Source organism: Orycteropus afer, unplaced genomic scaffold (genome assembly GCF_000298275.1).
Source record: "Orycteropus afer afer isolate SDZICR_OR568_19922 unplaced genomic scaffold, OryAfe1.0 scaffold00157, whole genome shotgun sequence".
Taxonomy (NCBI): domain Eukaryota; kingdom Metazoa; phylum Chordata; class Mammalia; order Tubulidentata; family Orycteropodidae; genus Orycteropus; species Orycteropus afer.
The window spans coordinates 3,743,496-3,762,306 of record NW_006921744.1 but is presented as its reverse complement, the minus strand read 5'-3'; the positions used below and the strand labels follow the sequence as shown (position 1 = coordinate 3,762,306).

Below are 18,811 nucleotides of genomic sequence, written 5' to 3'. Positions count from 1 at the left end.
CTAACCAGAAAGCCAGTGGTTCAAACCCACTAGCCACTCCTCAGAAGGAAGGTTGGGCAATCTACTTCCGTAGTGATACTGCCTCAGAAACCCAAGGGGGGGGGGTCGCTATGAATCGGGTCTGACTCAACAGCAAATAACAACAACATTGTGGCAAATGGTATGGTGTTTACTTAAAAAACTGAAAACAGAAGTACCATTTGACCCAGCAATTCCATTACTAGGAATATATCCTAAAGAGGTGAGAGATAGTGCACAAATGGACATATGTACACCTATGTTCATCACAGCACAATTCACTACAGCAAAGAAATGGAAACAACCTAAATGCCCATTGACAGATGAACGGATAACCAAATTATGGTACGTGCACACAATGGAATACTATGCTACCTTAAAGGACAACGAGGGATGCGTGAATCATCTCACAATGTGGATGAGCCTGGAGGACGTTATGCTGAGTGAAGTAAGTCAGTCGCAGAAAGACAAGTACTGTATGATCCCATTACCATAAAAAGACAAAGAAGAGTTTGCTTGGGAAAGGGAACTCACTTTGTAGGTTATTGGGATGGGGAAGGGAAGGGGAAGGGTTAATTTCCGGCTAGTTGGGGCCCACACGCTGACATGGGTAAGGGAAGGGATATAGAGAAAGGGTCTGTGACCCCCACATTAGGAAACAGAAGGACAGCGAATTGTACACATAAGAGATAGATGACAGATGCTAATACCAACCAATGTGTCCACAATACTGCATTGCCATTAACACCAAACACCAGGCTACAGATAAACACATGAACACCTGAGACAATCAGATGGGGGTCAGTGAACAGGAGTATACTCTAGATACTAGGATAGATTCAGCTGAGGCTAATCTTGCACGAACACCAGTGATACAAAATATCTGCAATCCTTATAGAAACAATAGAAGACAGACACAGTAATCCCTCACAGACACCCAGACACTATGGGAGAGAGAGCCAATAGATCTACTGTCTCAGGACCATAGTACTGGGGGGCACCAGACTCAATTGGTACAACGATATATAATACATAAAAGTGTTGCTCTACATCCTACATTGGTGAGTAGCGAATGGGGTCTTAAAAGCTTTCAAGCGGCCATCTAAGATGGAGTTAATAGTCTCCTAGTGTCGGAAGTGAAGAAAAGTGCAAAAAAACAAGGGCATTTGGAAGCAATCAGCCCTAGGACACGATGGCCCTTGAGACCAGAAGAAGTAGACAATACCCAGCTACCAATGCCAACCCCTCAGGTGAGGATCAAATCTGGAGATCCTGGATAGAGTGGGAGGAAAAACATGAAACGAAATCCAAAAACTCAATAATGACCAGAATTACTAGTCAGATGAAGTCTGATGAGACCCCCCAATACTATGGCCCTGTAATACATTCTGCGCCTGGAATAAAACTCACCCCCAGGGGCTGGCTCTCAGCCCAACAGTTAACAAGAAGTACATGCAGATCACTCAACCCAGGGTGATACACCCACATACGCTATGGAAATACATCCCTTGGAGCAATAGACCACGGGGCACCAGAAGACCAACATTCATACAGAGGTAATGAAGGACGAACAGGAGTGCATAACTATGAGGGGCACAGGGGGAGGGTTACTGGGTAGGGAGGGGAGGAGACTGGGTTAGGATTGGATTTGGTAAATGGGGAGGGAAACGAAATGTACACATAACGTTGAATGTAAAACCAGCTCTTCAAATAAAAAAATGAAAAAGAAATTGTCCTGAGTCAGAAGCATAAAAAATTAATATACATGAGGACTGCAGCCAAATACAAGAAGCAAAAAAGGATGTGATTATCAGAAAGCATTCAGGAATACATTCTTTTTCCCCCAAGGGAATGATACCTGGTGCAAAAGGAGTTGTAATATAAAGGAAGAGGTGAGCATTATGGAAAAAGGCAAGAGCATAAAAGACGTCAAAGGGCAAAGTATTCCAGGCTTACAAGGAGTTTAGCACTGAAGTGTAGTGTAGAGGAGAAAGGAAAAGAAAAGAAAGCAAGAGAAGAGAAGTGACCAAAAACCAAACCAAACTCACTGCCACTGAGTCAATTCTAACTCACTGAGACCCTGTAGGACAGGGCAGAACCACTACAGAGGGTTTCCAAGGCAGTAAATCTTTATGGAAGCAGATAGCCTCATCTTTCTCCTGGGGAGTAGCTGGTGAGTTCAAACTCCCAACCTTTTGGTTGTTAGCAGCTGAATGCTTTAACCACTGCACCACTACTCCCTTTAAAGAAGGGAAGAGTAAAATCAGGCTATAAAGTGTCTTATAATTTAGCCCTAGTAGATCCAGTTGGATTTTAATCTTTCTAAATCAGTGATTCCCAATGCTGCCTGCATGTCAGAATCACCTGAGGATCTTTTTAAACAACCAACACCCCAACCATACCCCCAGAAAGATTGGAGCATTAAAGCCCATGAGGTGATTTCAGCAGGGAAAAACTACTGTAATGGCAACATGCAGGATAGGCTAGGTAGGGGTGAGTGTAGGGACTGCTGTTAGGGAGTTACTGCAGCAGTCTGGGCAAGAAACAAGAAGGGTCTGTACAAGGCAATGGTGGCAGCAAAGTAGGAGAGCAAACCTAAGCGATACAGCACGTATTTCCAGTCAACACAGGCAACGGGCACAGGACTGAGTACCTGAGCTCAGACGTACTTGTGCACCACTCCCTACCATGATTACCCCTTATGGACATCCACGAGCCACATACCATTCTTACTGCTTTACAGTCAAGTCACATGAATAGTATACAACACTGTCTATGTGTTCTATTCTCCAATATAATCATTATATACTAATTTTTTGGCCTCTCTTAAAAGTTGTATTCCACACAATTTATAGAAAATAGAGGAGGACCCACACAGATGCATGTTAAATGTAACCATGGGGAAGCAAAGAGCAAAATCCAGACTGAGAAATGTTACAGGATAATCACCCCAATTTCTTCTACTAATAAATATGAAAGAAAAAGGGAAAGACCAAGAGAGAAGAAATTTATTAAAAATACTCATAATAATGAATAGGCTGTATATTTGTCCATGTATCCACAAACTATAAAAGAAAAAATAATTTGAAAAAAAAAATCAAGGAAATGTGAATGACTGAGTAAATGATGATATTAAGCATCTATTATTAATTTTAGTAGGTATATTAATGGTCCTGCGACTATTTTTAAAAGAAACCTTATTATTTCAAGATACATAATAAAATACTTATGGAGGATGTGAAGAAAAATATTGTAGATATTTCAAAAAATGTTGAAATAAGAGATTTACATTCAGATTTTGAACAAGATACTAACATACTGACACACTTGAAATTAAAAAGGTTTGGCAATCATTTCATTTGTGCAAAGTTATTTTCTTTAAGTGTTATACTTTTCCAATCACAGAACATAACGTACTCTGACAGCTTGTTCCTTTTTGATGCCTTCTACTATATCAATAGGTTCTTTAAATATAGCCTCAGGAGTCTCAGCAGCGACATCTTCAATGTTGACACCACCTTGAGAACTTCCTATTAACACAGGACCCTGGGAGGGAAAGAAAAGCAATAATATCTTGATTTTACTATGGACCATCAATAAAATTTTAAAGCCTATCTGGGTATACTATCAAACTATACTATCCTCCCCCCTCCCCCCTATTTAAAAATTTCCTTGAGAATTTATCTTTGTATCTCCAGCACAATGCTCCCTTATAATTGTTCAACTGAAATAAAGGAGAAAAAGGAAGCAGCAGCAATGACCTGCCTTTCAGGGAATGGGATTAAAAATACACACAAAAACTCATACAAATAAATAAATACTTTTTTTTTTTTGCAATGAACATATTACTCTTACATCCAGGAAAAAGCATGACTTTCATTTGCTGTTGTCATTGTTATGTGCCATCGAGTCAGACCCCACTCATAGCGACCCCTCCTTGGGTTTCCAAGGCAGTATCACTACGAAAAGTAGATTGCCCCATCTTCCTTCCAAGGAGTGGCTGGTGGATTTGAACCGCCAACCTTCCGGTTAGCAGTCAAGTGCCTTAGGCACTATGCTACCAGAGCTCCCGACTTCCATTTAAAAAAAAAAAAAAAGACTCAAAAGACTAGGTTCATTTTTCTATCTCAGCACCTAGTATTTCTGTAACATACTCATTTCAAGGTAAAATTTAAAGGAGTATTATTGCATTCATTAGCATTTGGAGAACAAAATAGTCCTTCAAATTGTTAAAATAAGGCAATTGCCAAAGGAAAAAATAATAGTCTATTACTTTTTCAAAGAGTTAACTGTTACATACGGGAAAAAAATATATTTAAAACAAGTACTGCCCCCAAAGAGAAAAACTGAGTGACAACAAACAAGAGTGGGAGGCAGATTTACATTTCCTGTATATTTTTGTACTTTTTTTGGTACAATGTGACCAAATTTCAATATACCAAATTAATAAAAGATTTCGTTGTGTCTGCTGAGACTAAAAAAGAGAATATTAGCAAGCCTAAATAAGAAAATGTTGGAAATTATAGTCTAAGTTCCTCTACAAATTTCAACTGAAAGGGTATTCTCATTTTCCCCCTAGAAAGGCAGTTCATAATTATAAGCTTTCACAAAGATCTAAGGAGCAGGCAGAAAAAAATCAGCATTAATAGTGTGTTCAACTATTGCCATGTTACTGAGGTGGAACATAAAAATAAATTAAATCTATAGATAATCACAAAACATAATTTTAGTCGACAGGAGTATGAGACCAACAAACTATTAAAAATATTTGAACATTTTATTTTAGTTTCACTTTTCTTTTTTATTTTATATCTGTTGGTAAGAGAAATGAAAAGGCACAAAGAAGGCACCACTCCTAGAGAAAAAAGAGTAATATTAAATTCCTAGGAAAGTAAAAATTAAGTCTTCAACAGTTGCCAATTAGTCAGGGGCAAATGCTAGAAAAAACAATATATGTGAAATAATAATAAATAAAAGAAAATGAATAGCCTTTATTTATTAATTCCATGGACCAATTAGAAAAGTACCAACTGTCACAGTATAAAGAGAGGTCAGTTACAACAATGACTACAGTTTTACATTTGGTCATTACTACAGAATAAATAGCTGCTTCCTGTTCAAATGATTTGGTTTAACTTTTAAATCTTCAAACAATCACTGCCATCAGTCTATTCTGAGTCACAGCAACCCCCACAGGGTTTCTGAGGTTGTAAGTCTTTATGAAAGCACACTGCCTCATTTAAATCTTGTTGTTGTTGTTATGTGCCATCGAGTCGACCCAGACTCATAGTGACCCCTCCTTGGGTTTCCCAGGCAGTATGGCTACGGAAGTAGGATTGCCCAACCTTCCTTCCGAGGAGTGGCTGGGGGTTTGAACTGCCAGCCTTCTGGTTAGCAGTCAAGTGCTTCAGCCACTATGCTACCAGAGCTCCTCATTTAAATCTTAGCAAACTGAATTTCTAGGAAAAAGAAATTCTCTTTCTCTTACTTAGAAGCTCTGATGGCATAGTAGTTAAAGCATTTGGCTGCTAACTAAAAGGTTGATGGCTCGAATCCACCAGCTTTCTCCATGAGAAAGATGAACGTTTACTCCCAGGAAGATTACAGCCTTGGAAACCATCTGTGGCAGTTCTACTCTGTCTGAATCAACTCAATGGCAGTTTGGTTTGGTTTTGGTCTCTTGCCTAGCCTTGCAAAGGTTTTGACTTAAAGTAGATTTGATTTTAAAACTGTATGAAACAGCCACTTAATAAATTAAAGATCTCTTTAAAAAAAAAAAATTAAACTACACAAAATAAAATTTGGAATTCTTCCAGCACATTTTACATCCACTCCAGGCAAAGTCAAAAATTGACACAGTTAAATTCTACCACTCATTTTCAGCAGACTGCAAAGTTTTACTAGAAAACAATTAAAGTAGCAAATATGATTTGTAAAATTAATTTTCTCAGCTCAAAAGTACCCAACAGGCACTGGGCAAAAGTGCAAACACAGAGTAGGTACTTAAATTGATTTTTTGGTACACCAATCTTATGGCAGGTATCCTAAATACTAAATACTAAAGACTGACAGAACCTATGATTTGTCTAAAAACCAGACAAATAACAATGAAACTTTTACCAATTAGTCGATTTCTATATCTAGGCCTTTAATTCCATATAAAATACTACTTTCTTTTTAGTTTAAATGGCTGACTTGTTTCATTGTTTGAACAGGGATCTACTTGTCCACAGGGATTCCAAAAAAAGTTGGGTGAACCTCAAAATGCAACAACCACCTACTCCACATTGGTGTAATGTGGTAACATCAAAGAATAAGTATTTTAATGCCTTTAGCCAAAGGATTTTACTAATATTACAATATTTTTAGTCTAAATTATTAGAACTATGCATTATTTTGCAACTAAAACACATTTTTCCCTTAAGATTCCAATAGTTCTCTAAAAATGTAAATTTTCTGAATTAACTCAAATTTGATCCTTTTCCTTAATGCTTTAACAATCTTTAACAATACATATTCAGTTTGCTACATTTACTCCAGTCAAGATGAGCTACTCTGAAAGTACAGTATTTCAGATTCATATCTCAGGGTGTTTGGGTATGTGTGTGTGTATATATATATATTGTTTCTGGCTATACATAAAAATAAAAACACAATTACTAAAATATGACATAATGCTGATTATCTAAGGTCAACTAAAAGGAAAAGAATATGTAATAAAAATTAGTAAAAACAAGCCAAACTCACTGCCATCAACTTAATTCTGACCCACAGCAACTCTCATTGGGTTTCCAATGCAATAAATCTTTACAGAAGCATACTGCCCTATCTTTCTTTCTTTTTTTAATTGTGATTTGGGTGAAAGTTTACAGAGCAAATTCATTTTCCATATAGCAATTCATACACATTTTGGTTCATGACATTAATGGCAATCTCCATAATGTAATAGCTCTCTACCCATTCCTCCCTGTGTCCTTCTTTCCTATGCATTCCTGCCCTCTGAGCCATCTCTCTGTGTAAACACTGCCCTTTTCATCTCCCGTGACTGATTGTTCTAAGAAGCGTACCTACCTGGTACACCTTATACGCTTGTCTATTGTTTGACTGGAAGCCAAGTGAGTTCAATTCCAGGCCTAAAGGGTAACTAGGAGCCATGGCCTTGGGGTTTCACCAGGCTCTATCAGTCCAGTAAACCTGGTCTTTATGATTTTGAGTTTTGTTCCACATTTTTCTCCACTCTATCCAGGATCACCTGCACTGATCCCTTTCCAAGTAGCTGACAGTGGTAGCCGGGCATCATCTAGTTCCTCTGGCCTCATGGTCATGTAGGCTGAGGATCGTATGGTCCACTAGTTCCCTGGAGTAACTGTTTCCATGAGTCTTTTATTTTCTTCACTCTTCTTTGCTCTGGACAAGGAGAGATCAATTGTTGCATCTACATGGCTGCTTGCAAGCTTTTAAGAGTTCAGTCTGACCAAAGTAGGAGGCAAAATATTGTTTTTGTGTAATATGTTATGCAAATTGAGCTTGATGTCCCCTGCGACCATAGTCCTGAGCTCACAGGCCCAACAACTCACTCCCTCAGGATGGTTGGCTATGGCTAAGAAGTTTTCATAACTTTGCCCTGTTAGTTTTATTTATATGGACACTCTTACACCACATACAAATACATATGTAGAAATATCATCTGCCAAACTTATACATGGTCATGGACTTATTCACTTTTGCCTAGACATACACGATCATTCGGTCTATCTGTGTACCTTCCTGTAGAATAATGTTTGGCATTACTGACAATGCAGTATTGTGTGTGTGAAAGTGTTTATCTTTGTTGTCTGTAAGTCTTGCACACTTCTCTGTGTCTTCTACTGCCTTAGTGTTACTGTGTTAGTTGCTTGCTTTTGGTATATTGCCTTTCCCTTCACCCAAACCAGTACCTGTCTCTTATCTATCTATCATTTTTCCCTTCCCTCCTCTCCCATCCTTGATAACCAACAAAGAAGGTTTCCTTCGATATGTAAACCTTCCCTTGACTTTTTACAATAGTAGCCTAATACAATATTCTGTGTTTGACTTATTTTACTCAGCATTATGTTCTCCAAGTCCATCTATGATATGAGATGTTTCATGGATTCTATATTATTCTTCAGTGTTGCACAGTATTCCATTATGTGTACATACCATAGTTTGTTTATCCATTCCTCTGTTTGCCCCATCTTTCTTCCACGGAACAGCTGGTGGGTTTGAACCACTGACCTTTTGTTATCAGCCAAATGCCTTAACCACTATACCACCAGAGTAAAATATAAGGTTATTATCATGGTTTTTCTAAAATAACAAAACTAAATTCTGCTACAGAGAAACTCAAAGAGATAGAAACATCACTTAAGAATAAAACAACGTTTTTTATCTTATATTCTGTGTGAGTTTTTATAACCATTCAGTGTTGGCTAAAGGGTTAAAGTGTTTGGCTGCTAACCAAATGATCAACAGTTCAAACCTACCAGCTGTGCCATGGGAGAAAAATGTAGCAATCTTCTTCTGTAAAGATTTACAGCCTTGGAAACCCTATAGGGTTGCTATGAGTCTGAATCGACTGGACAGCAGTGGGTTATTGGTTTTAGTGTTACACTTTAAGAAATACTTACTTAGAAAAACTAAAGGTTGCAATAGATACTTTTATCACTCAAACATTACTAGAAGATTACAGGAAAATCACAATACAGAAAGTTGCTAGTTAGAAAAAAGCTGTTCTATATAAGAAAGCTATTTTCATGACCTTAACGTTTTTGAGGAGCTCTGGTAGCATAGTGCCTAAGGCACTTGACTGCTCACCAGAAGGCTGGCGGTTCAAACCCACCAGCCACTCCTCGGAAGGAAGGTTGGGCAATCCTACTTCCGTAGTGATACTGCCTCGGAAACCCAAGGAGGGGTCGCTATGAGTCGGGGCCGACTCGATGGCACATAACAACAACAACAACAACAACAACGTTTTTGTTATTCTAAATACTACACAATTAATAGGAACCCTGGTAGTGTAGTGCCTAAGGCACTTGACTGCTAACCAGAAGGCTGGCAGTTCAAACCCACCAGCCACTCCTCAGAAGGAAGGGTGGGAATCTACTCCCGTAGTGATACTGCCTCAGAAACCCAAGGAGCGTTGCTATGAGTCAGGTCCAACTAGATAGCACATAACAACACCACCACCACAAATAATAATGCTCCACATCATACTCCTACTTGTTATAGTTGTTATGTGCCTTTGAGAAGCTAGTTACAATACAGATTCATCTTGCAATACCTAATTAATGGACTGAAACAGCCAGATAATGACATAGTTAAGAAGACTTATCAATGCTCTTGCCAAGGACCAGATCTATGAAAGGATTTTCTGTCCCTGATTCCTTATGTTCACTGCTAGCATTTTGTGTTCCATAAAGAAAGGAGAGCAAACCTAGGATTATGCTCCTTAGAAACATGCTATTTGTTATTCAATATAACCTCTCAACTTACCAAGCACCTAATGATCTAGTGAAACAAACCCTAAAGTATAAAAAATACCAAGAGGTTGAAAAAGAAAAAGACAAAGCAATGGATACATATTCTCTTAGGAGATTCAGAGACTTTCTCTTTGGTTAGATAATTTTACTATACTAAAAATAATTCTCCCAGAATCTAGAGGTGAAGTAGAAATTTTTCCCTCTATACTTAGGGTATTAACAATTTGAAAAAATCCCATGAAATTTACTGAAGCAGAATTTTATCTATAGCTTTTTTTCACCATATATCAAATGTTATGGCTTTAGTCATAAAGACATAATTTTTAAAAATGATATAAACATTATGCTCATGATACATACAAACAGATTGTGGAACATGCTTTTTATATCTTTCTCCCATAAACAGCAATAATAAAACATACTTGAAAGTGCATGTAATCAAGTTCATACTAAATCTATCATGTCTACAATTACTCACTTGAAATGACCTTTCCATTGTTATTGCAAAGTAGTATTCTCTCCTGGGATATCTGCGCTCACAGACCAATACTTGATTGCATATTCTGCCCTTTTTTCCAGTTTGCTTGGTAAACAACTTTTTCCCAATCATTTGTGAGGAAACAGCTTTTGCTTCTTCTGGACTGAAATAAGAAAAAAGAACTCAAACTCTTCTCCTCCAATTGAGGGGAAAAAAATCCATATGATAGCCAAATCTTATTTAATATTTAAATGCCAGTGTTGTCATTAATTCAATAATAAAGAAAAGGGCATTTTGTATATTTTTTTCTTTAATAAAAACTATTTTTTCTTTTAAAAAAAATACAACTTACGAGAAAACTATCTTCACTCCTCCTTTGAGACCGCTTTCAAATGTCCCTTTTCCTCGACCACCAGCTAAAACCTGAGCTTTTATCACAACATCTTTTGAACCTAGAAGAAAAAGACTTCTATTAGATGTGAAGCATGGGGCTGCATGGAAAACACAGCACTTTGTTATGCAGCATACACAGTGAGAGGTGTTTTTCAAATACAGTATCCACAATATCAAAAATGGGGCACTCCAGGTATGTAGATTTTTCTAGCACATCCACCATCTATAGATATACAACTTGACAAAAAAAGAAAAGCTAATTATACTAAACTGTTTTTTAAAGTATGCTGAAAATAACTGAATCTTTTTTGATACCTTAACTTTCAAATACTTTGAGCTGTACTAAAAATGCAAAATTGAGATTCAAATGTCTTCCTAACATTTCCACCCCTTTTCTATATACAAACTTGCTATCACAGCAGAAATAAATAATATTTGGGGAGGAAATTCTGGTATTGATACCAATTTATATAGTCCTACTTACCAAAAGCTGTGTTAATATAAATTAAACTGTACTATTAGGAGGAGGAAAGCTCTGGTGACATAGTGCCTAAAGCATTTGACTGCTAACCAGACGGCTGGTGGTTCAAACCCACCAGCCACTCCTTGGAAGAAGACTGGGCAATCTACTTGTGTAGAAATTTAGCCTCAGAAACCCAAAGAGGGGTTGCTATCCACTGGAATCAATTTGACAGCAGTTGAGTTTGGTTTGGTTTTGGTTAGGAGGAGAAAGGAGCTCTGGTGATATTAAGGCACATGACTGCTAACCAAAACGGTGGTGGTTCGAACCCACCAGCCACTCCATGGAAAAAAGGTGAGGCAGTCTGCTTCCGTAAAGATTTACAGCTTTGGAAGCCCAATGGGGGTCACTATGAGTCAGAATCAACTTGATGGCAGCGAGTTTGCTTTCGGTTTTTTGGTTATGAGAAGAAGGAGCTCTGGTGGCACAGTATTTAAAGCCTTTGGCTGTTCACCAAAACACTGGCAGCTCAAACCCCTCCAGCCACTCTTGCAGGAGAAAGATGAGGCAGTCTGCTTCCACAAAGATTTAAAACCTTGCAAGTTCCACTCTGCCATAAACTCACTGCCACTGAGTCAATCCTGACTCATAGCGACCCCTCCTTGGGTTTCCAAGGTGGTATGACTATAGAAGTAAATTGCTCAATCTTCCTTCCAAGGAATGGCTGGTGGGTTTGAACGGTCAGCCTTCTGATTAGCAGTCAACTGCCTTAGGCACTATGCTACCAGACCTGTAGGGTCACTATGAGTCAGAATCAACTCAATGGCAATGCGTTTGGTTATGAGGAGTACTATAGAGGAACAAACCAAATCAATGCAGTAACAAATGTAGTTTGTAATCAAACAAATAATTAATGCTTACACTTAAACAATTTATTATAAATAAATGTTTAAAAAAATGATAGAAATGTGTACCACTTAAATCAGACGTGGCCATGAGACTCAATCAAGGTAGTTTGTTGTTGGTTTTTTTTTTTTTAAAAAAAAAAAAAAAAAAAAACACCTCTTTCCCATATCCCATTTCCAATCAGTCAGGAAATCATACTGGCCCTACCTTCAAAATTTAACCAGAATCTGACCAGTCCTCATCACCTCTAGTTTGGATCCTAGTGCCAGCCATCATTATCTTTTATCTAATCACCCTTGTCCCCAACAGAATATTCTCAAAGCAGCAGCCAAAGTTAGCATGTCACTCCTCCACTCCTCCACTTAAAACCCTGCACTGAATGCCCATTTCACTAGAAGTAAAAGCCAAAACCCTTACAATGCACTGCAATAATCCCAATTATCCTTACCCTTTTACCTCCTGTGCCCAGCTCACTGCTCACTCCACTACAATACACGAGTCTCCTCACAGTTCCTTGGCACACCTTGCTTTCAGACCTTTGTTCTAATGCTCTTTTTACCTGGAATACTTTTCTCCCAGGTACCCATTTGGGAAAGGCCCTTATCCTCTTCAAGTTTTTCTTACAGTCAATGGGCTTACCCTGATCACATACTTAATACTACAACCTGCTCATTTACGAGCAAACCTCTTTCCCTGCTCTACCCATAGAATTCACCTAAGATAAAATTTAATTTCCTCGTATTTATCACTAGTTGTTTTCCTCCCCACCAGAATACAGGCTCCAGGATGGAAGAATCCTCGTGCTCACTGATGTTGCTAAGCTCCTAGAAGAGTTCTGCGAACATAACATTTTGTTGAGCTCTGGTGGTATAGTGCCTAAGGCATTTGACTGCTAACCAGAAGTCTGGCAGTTCAAACCCACCAGCCACTCCTCAGAAGGAAGGTTGGGCAATCAACTTCCATAGTGATACCACCTCAGAAACCCAAGGAGGGGTCGCTATGAGTGGGATCCAACTCCACAGCAGTGACTTTGGTTTTTGGTTTTGGAATGCTGACTAAAGGAACATTTAAAAATACACAAAATTCTTATAAATCTAGACCTTCCACTACTCTTGACAAACACTTAGAACTGGAAATACTGAGCACACAGCCCTACAGCTAAAGCAGTATGAGTGCCTTGTCTACACAAGGCAGAGCCATTTCAATTTGCCACAGTTGCCGCCATTCCCAAATGTGATAATTAATATAAGATCAAGACTAGAGAAAACTTATGAGATTTCTTTCTTAAAATCAACCGTTACTCTCTTATTGAGAAGACAACAGGTAGTCCTGAGGACTAAGACAAATTACAGATTTCATGCCCTACCTGAAAGGATGCAGCTCTTACCTGTCTGGTCACCTAATCAGTCCCTATAAAATTCTGAGTCTGCCACCCCAAACTGAAATCTATTTGCCCACAACTTTAGAAATACTCATTTACATTCAAAGAAGATAACTGCAATACAAACAGTGCAAAGGTGTTATAAAAATGCTCAATAGTTAAATTTACAGGGCTAAAGTCAAAAGTCTTGGTCATTAAACTGAGAACTGAACATCAATCATGCTGTCATTGCTAGGTACTATCCCGTTGATTTCAACTCATAATGACCCCATGTGACAGAGCAGAACTGGCCTGTAGTTTTCTAGGTTGTAATCTTTACAGGAGTAGATCCTTCTCCTGTGGAGCTGCCGGGTGGATTCAAACTACCATCCTTTCAGGTAGCAGCCACATGCTTAGCAATATACTACCAGGGCTCCTTGGGAACTTAATATACTGATGTACTAAGTGAGAGCAAGGAGCTCTACTTTTCAAAAACGTTTTACAAGACTGAGGCTCTTCTCCCAAAGTGTTAATTTCCTTTTTTGAGAAATATAAGGGCAGAGAAAGGAGCCCTGGTGGCACAATGCCTAAGGCATGTGACTGCTAACCTGAAGGTTGGCAGAGGTTCAAATCCACCAGCCACTCTTTGGAAGAAAGATGGGGCAATCTGCTTCTGTAAAGATTTACTGCCTTGGAAACCAAATGGAGGTCGCTATGAGACACAAGCGAGTCAATGGCAGCAGGATTGGTTGGTTTGGTTTTTGTTTTTGAAGGGCAGAGGTTATGTCTTCAAAAGTTCTTTCAAAAGAAGCCCTTCACAACCCAACAAAAGTCAAATAATGATAATAATAATGACATACAGTCTCATCAACTATCAAGAAGAGAAAGACTGGAAGGAAAATAAGTCTGAGGACAACTGACTGAAACAAATATTCTATTAATTCCATCCATTCATTCAACAGATACTGCTACGTATCAGATCTGTGCAGAAGTTGTAAATATAACAATGAGACCAGGCCTGCCCTCGTAGAGCTTACAATCTTATTAGATTTGGCTCTTCTGTTCTAGTCGTAAGATCTTTTTTAGACTTTATTTAAAATATATTTTGATCGCATTTAAAACATATTCACTACCCCACCAAGCTTTAGTCATTCACAAATGTTCTAAGCGTCCCTTCTGTAATTATTTAATCAATAAAACATTAGGAAGAAGAAAACCCAAGACAAAGTCCCACTATACTCTACTTAGAAATCCATCTTCAACTGACATTCATTAATCAGCACCATTTGCATAAACTTGCCCATCTAGATATTCCCCCTAATTACTTAATTACTATGCTTCTACAAAAATTGTAAGAAATTCTACCAAATGCCTTACCGAAATCATATTTCCCTGATCTAGTAACTAGTAACTATAAGAGATAGTAATGTGCTTTCAGAACTGACTGCAAAATATAACTATCTCACTTCTCCATGCTTACCAACCGTGTCTTTCATAAATCATTCTAGAATCTTCCCAGTGACCATCAAGCTCACCAATTTTCATTCCCGGGACTCTTGTATGATGTCAAAGAGGCCTGGTGTTGCAGTGGGAAAAGCACTGGACTGCTAACTGAAAGGTCAGCAGTTCAAAACCAGCAGCTGTTCTGCAGGAGAAAGATTTGGCAGTCTGCTTCTGTATAGGTTTACAGCCTTGGAAACCCTATTGGGCAAGTCTATTGTTCTACAGTATGGCTATGTGTCAGAATCAGCTCAACAGCAGTGGGTTTTTTGGGTTTTTATATTTTTTACATGTCTTTAAAAATATTGGGATTCTATTTTTTTCTAACCATACCTCCATTTCTAACCTCAATTATTAACAATGGGTACATTTTACCTCCAGAATGGTGCTTCCCAACTTTTTTCACATCAAGACATACATAGAAAATGACAGACTCTGTATAGAATACTGGGGAAAATATCCAGGGCCATTTCAGAGGTGAGTCAACCAGCAGGCGGGCTCAGTGGCCCCAAGCCCCAAGCTCCATGTTACCCTAGCCTCTTCTGTTAGCCCATGTGGTACAGTGAATTACCTGGTATGGCTCTCCTAGCCATGGTCTTTGTGACTCCCACCAGATGACTGGATGGAACTATGCAAATGTCACATGCTTATGGCCCACCAAGGGGATTGGATCCCACTGACATCAAGTCAATTCTGACTCATAGCTACCCCCATTAGGTTTCCAAGGTGGTAAATCTTTACATTAGTAGACTGCCCAGTCTTGCTTCCGCAGAGTGGCTGGTCAGTTTGACCCACCAACCTTCCAGTTAGCAGTGAGATGCCTTAGCTCCTTAGGGGATTAGATAGCTTGCTAATAATGTAAAGAAGGTACAGGGCACTCTTGTGGGAGTGGAACCATGCAAATAAGCTATATGGAACCCTAGTGCCTAAGGCACTTGACTGCTAACCAGAAGGCTGGAGATTCAAACCCACCAGCCACTCCTCGGAAGGAAGATGGGGCAATCTACTTCCATAGTGATACAGCCTCGGCAACCCAAGGAGGGGTCGCTATGAGTCGGGTCCAACTCAATGGCATATAACAACAACAACAACAATTTTGGGATTCGTTAGATTTGTCATCCTGCCGGGCTTAAACTGAGCCCTCCTAGAGGCAGAAGGGAGGATCTCGCTGTCATCAAGAGAGAAGAGCTGGAGGTGGAGTGGAGCACATCCTTGGCCCCAGATCCCTACGCTGGACCGATGGCAGAGACAACTGGCAAAGATGACCAGGTGAGGAACCAAGAGGCATGAGCAGAGGGGCAGGCTGAGTGCCTTTGGGCTTGCTGGCAGAGTGAGATGCACCTAGGTGTACCTATCAGCAGAGCTAAAAAGAGCTCTGTAACACTTGCCTGAGCAGGGCAGAGGCCAAGGCAGAGGCCAGGCCAAGAGGTCAATGGTCAGAAAGGTATGCCTGAGGGCAGAACAGAGGGGAGACTGTCCTGATTGAACAACTGTATCCTGAGCACCTTCCTGAATCTGCATTGTACCCTGTTACTTCCCTAATAAACCCCATAATTGTATTGTCTGTGAGTTCTGTGTAGCCACTGAAACGAATTGTCAAACCCAACAGAGAAGTATTGAGTGCAGTGAGAAGGATGGCTGGTGTCAGAACTGGCCAAAAGGCTAGAGGGTGGCGGCATGTCTGGCCTCATAGAAATAAGCCTTGGGCTGTTGATGGTGCTTTTCTCTCTCCCCTTTGTGAAGTTAGATGAGGTCAGAGGATGCCGCCCCCATGTCCTTTTTGCAGCCTAGGACTGAGGGAAATCAGTAGTTAGGCATACCTGGAACACATTCCTCCCCTAATATACTGGTTGATGAATAGAGCCCTATATAAGAGCTTTTTTTAGTAAACAGAAATTAGAATTTTTCATGAAACAAAATGTGTAGGAACTGCTATATTGAAAGCGAATTTGCTCTGTAAACTTTCACCAAAATCAGAATAAAAATTTTAAAAATAAATAAATGGAAATTATAATTTTTTGAATCTGTAGTAACCCAAAAAGCTAAAATCACTGAGGTAATCAAAAATTAGCACTGGAAATTAGTAGCTAGATGGATAAAACAAGATATATTTATAAGGTACCTCATAGCACATCTTGTGAAATTAGACCTTATAATTAATCTTTTTCGATGTTAAAGATAAGGAGCTCTGGTAGCACAGTGGTTAAACTATTTGGCTGGTAGCCAAAAGGTTGGCAGTTTAAACTCACCAGTGACTCTATGAAAGACAGATGAAGCAGTTGGCTTCCATAAAGATTTACAGTCTTGGAAACCCTATGTGGCAGTTCTACTCTGTCCTATAGGGTCACTATGAGTCAGAATCCACTCACTGGCAATGGGTTTGGTTTTGGTATCATTAATGACGACTCACTGCAAAGTATAAAATTATACTCCAAATCTTCACAACAGACCAACCACTTGCTGTCTAATCGATTCCAAGTCCTGGGGTCCCCACACAGACCCCATGCCATAGGAGAAGTGTGCTCCATGGTTCTGTTCTGTCTTTTTTCCTTCTGAAGCAGACTGTCCAGCCTTTCTTCCAAGGCACCTCCAAGTAGACTCGAATTTCCAATCCTTCAATAAGCAACCAAGAGTACTAACTGTGCAATACCAGAACTCCTAACATCTTCGTAGTTACTAAAAATACCTTTTTAAAAGTACCATTTCTGTTCCTCAAGATTTAAAGGTCCTCATTAGTCTCTGATCCCACTCCCAAACTATATTCACCATTTGCAGCGTTCTTTGACAATACATGCCTTTTGTTCAAACGGGCTCAAGGTCAGCACATACCTATTCCTTACCACTTATGAGTAGTAGGCAGAAGACCTAGTTCCAGAGAACGTGGCAACAATGCTCATAGTATATGCTGCACCAATTAATTATTCTTTCTTCCGTAGTTAAGACCATTAAAGATTTTCACAAGGAGCAAAGAAATCAAAGAGACTGGCATCTGAATAAATTCTACTGGTTTTAAGAAACAGTTTCTATACAAATTATTTCTGATAAAACACTAACATGTGACTAAATGAGAAAATATTTGGAAAAGTAGTTAAAGAATATCATTTGAAAATAGAAAAATAAATAGCTCCATTATAAACAAGGCCCTCTAAATACTGGCATGGAAAAAGTTTTATACGTTCAATATTATCACAAAGGAAAGAACTGGTAACACACACACACACACACACACACTCAAAAGATTAAAGTATCAAAAATAAAAGACAAAAATACCAAAAATATGTGATTTGACAAGATAGATTTCATTTCTTCACACTGAAATGAAAATCCTCTTACCTCAACAGAAGCAAATACATTATATAAATCTATTTTGCATTATTTTTCCACAATGACAATATATTTGTGTTTTTCCTTCATAATAGCAAAAAGAAATTAGCATTTTGTACATCCTACAACAAATTCAAGGTAGTTGCAAACTACCTAAATCACATATAATCATCTTTGGAGAATCAAAAGCTTAAACAACTATGGCAAGACAGAGGATGGGCTTACAAAGTTCTAAAACGTTATATAAATTATGAGCTCTCAGTGGCACAACTGCCACTTACATGTCTCTAATGGCTCTTTCACCATTTCAGGGGGTTTCATTTGGAAACTGACCACTCATTATAGACTTAAGATTCTTTCCTTACAAAAACATTGCATTGCTTCCCCAGTATAACAATAATGATTCATGACAGAGCTGAAGAAGTGAAAGGGCCTGATATTCATCACTAAGGACAGTAGGGTAGGATAAGAAAACTTTATACTTTCTCAATTACATTTCCAACTCTTCCTTCCTATTTTGCTGGGTCATATTTAAAAGGTAACTTATAGGTCATACACGTAAGACTGAAATCTCAAAGAAGTCACCTAAGATTTCCTTTGTAAATCTCTGAGCAGTAGCATTTGTAAGAAACAATACAGATATACAGTACAATCAATTTTCTTTAAACTTTGACATGTAAGGGCTTCTAATATCAAGTCGGATCTGACTCATAGCGACCCTTCCTTGGGTTTCTGAGGTGATATCACTACAGAAGTAGATTGCCCCATCTTCCTTCTGAGGAGTGGCTGGTGGGCTTCCTTGTGGTTAACAGTCAAATACCTTAGGCACTATGCTACCAGAGCTCCTTTTTGGTTTTTTTTTTTTTTTTTTT

General features: G+C 38.8%; 1 protein-coding gene across 1 annotated transcript in view; it reads right to left on the bottom strand.

Annotated features, from left to right (window-relative positions):
- Nucleotides 1-18,811, bottom strand: part of SUCLA2 (succinate-CoA ligase ADP-forming subunit beta) — a 94,079-nt gene that overhangs the window by 64,305 nt on the left and 10,963 nt on the right. Inside the window, exons 3-5 of the mRNA XM_007946364.2 lie at nt 10,349-10,448; nt 9,997-10,159; nt 3,436-3,564 (exon numbers count right to left, since the gene is read on the bottom strand). Of these exons, the coding sequence (XP_007944555.1) occupies nt 3,436-3,564; nt 9,997-10,159; nt 10,349-10,448 (392 nt within the window). The remainder of the gene's footprint in view (nt 1-3,435; nt 3,565-9,996; nt 10,160-10,348; nt 10,449-18,811) is intronic.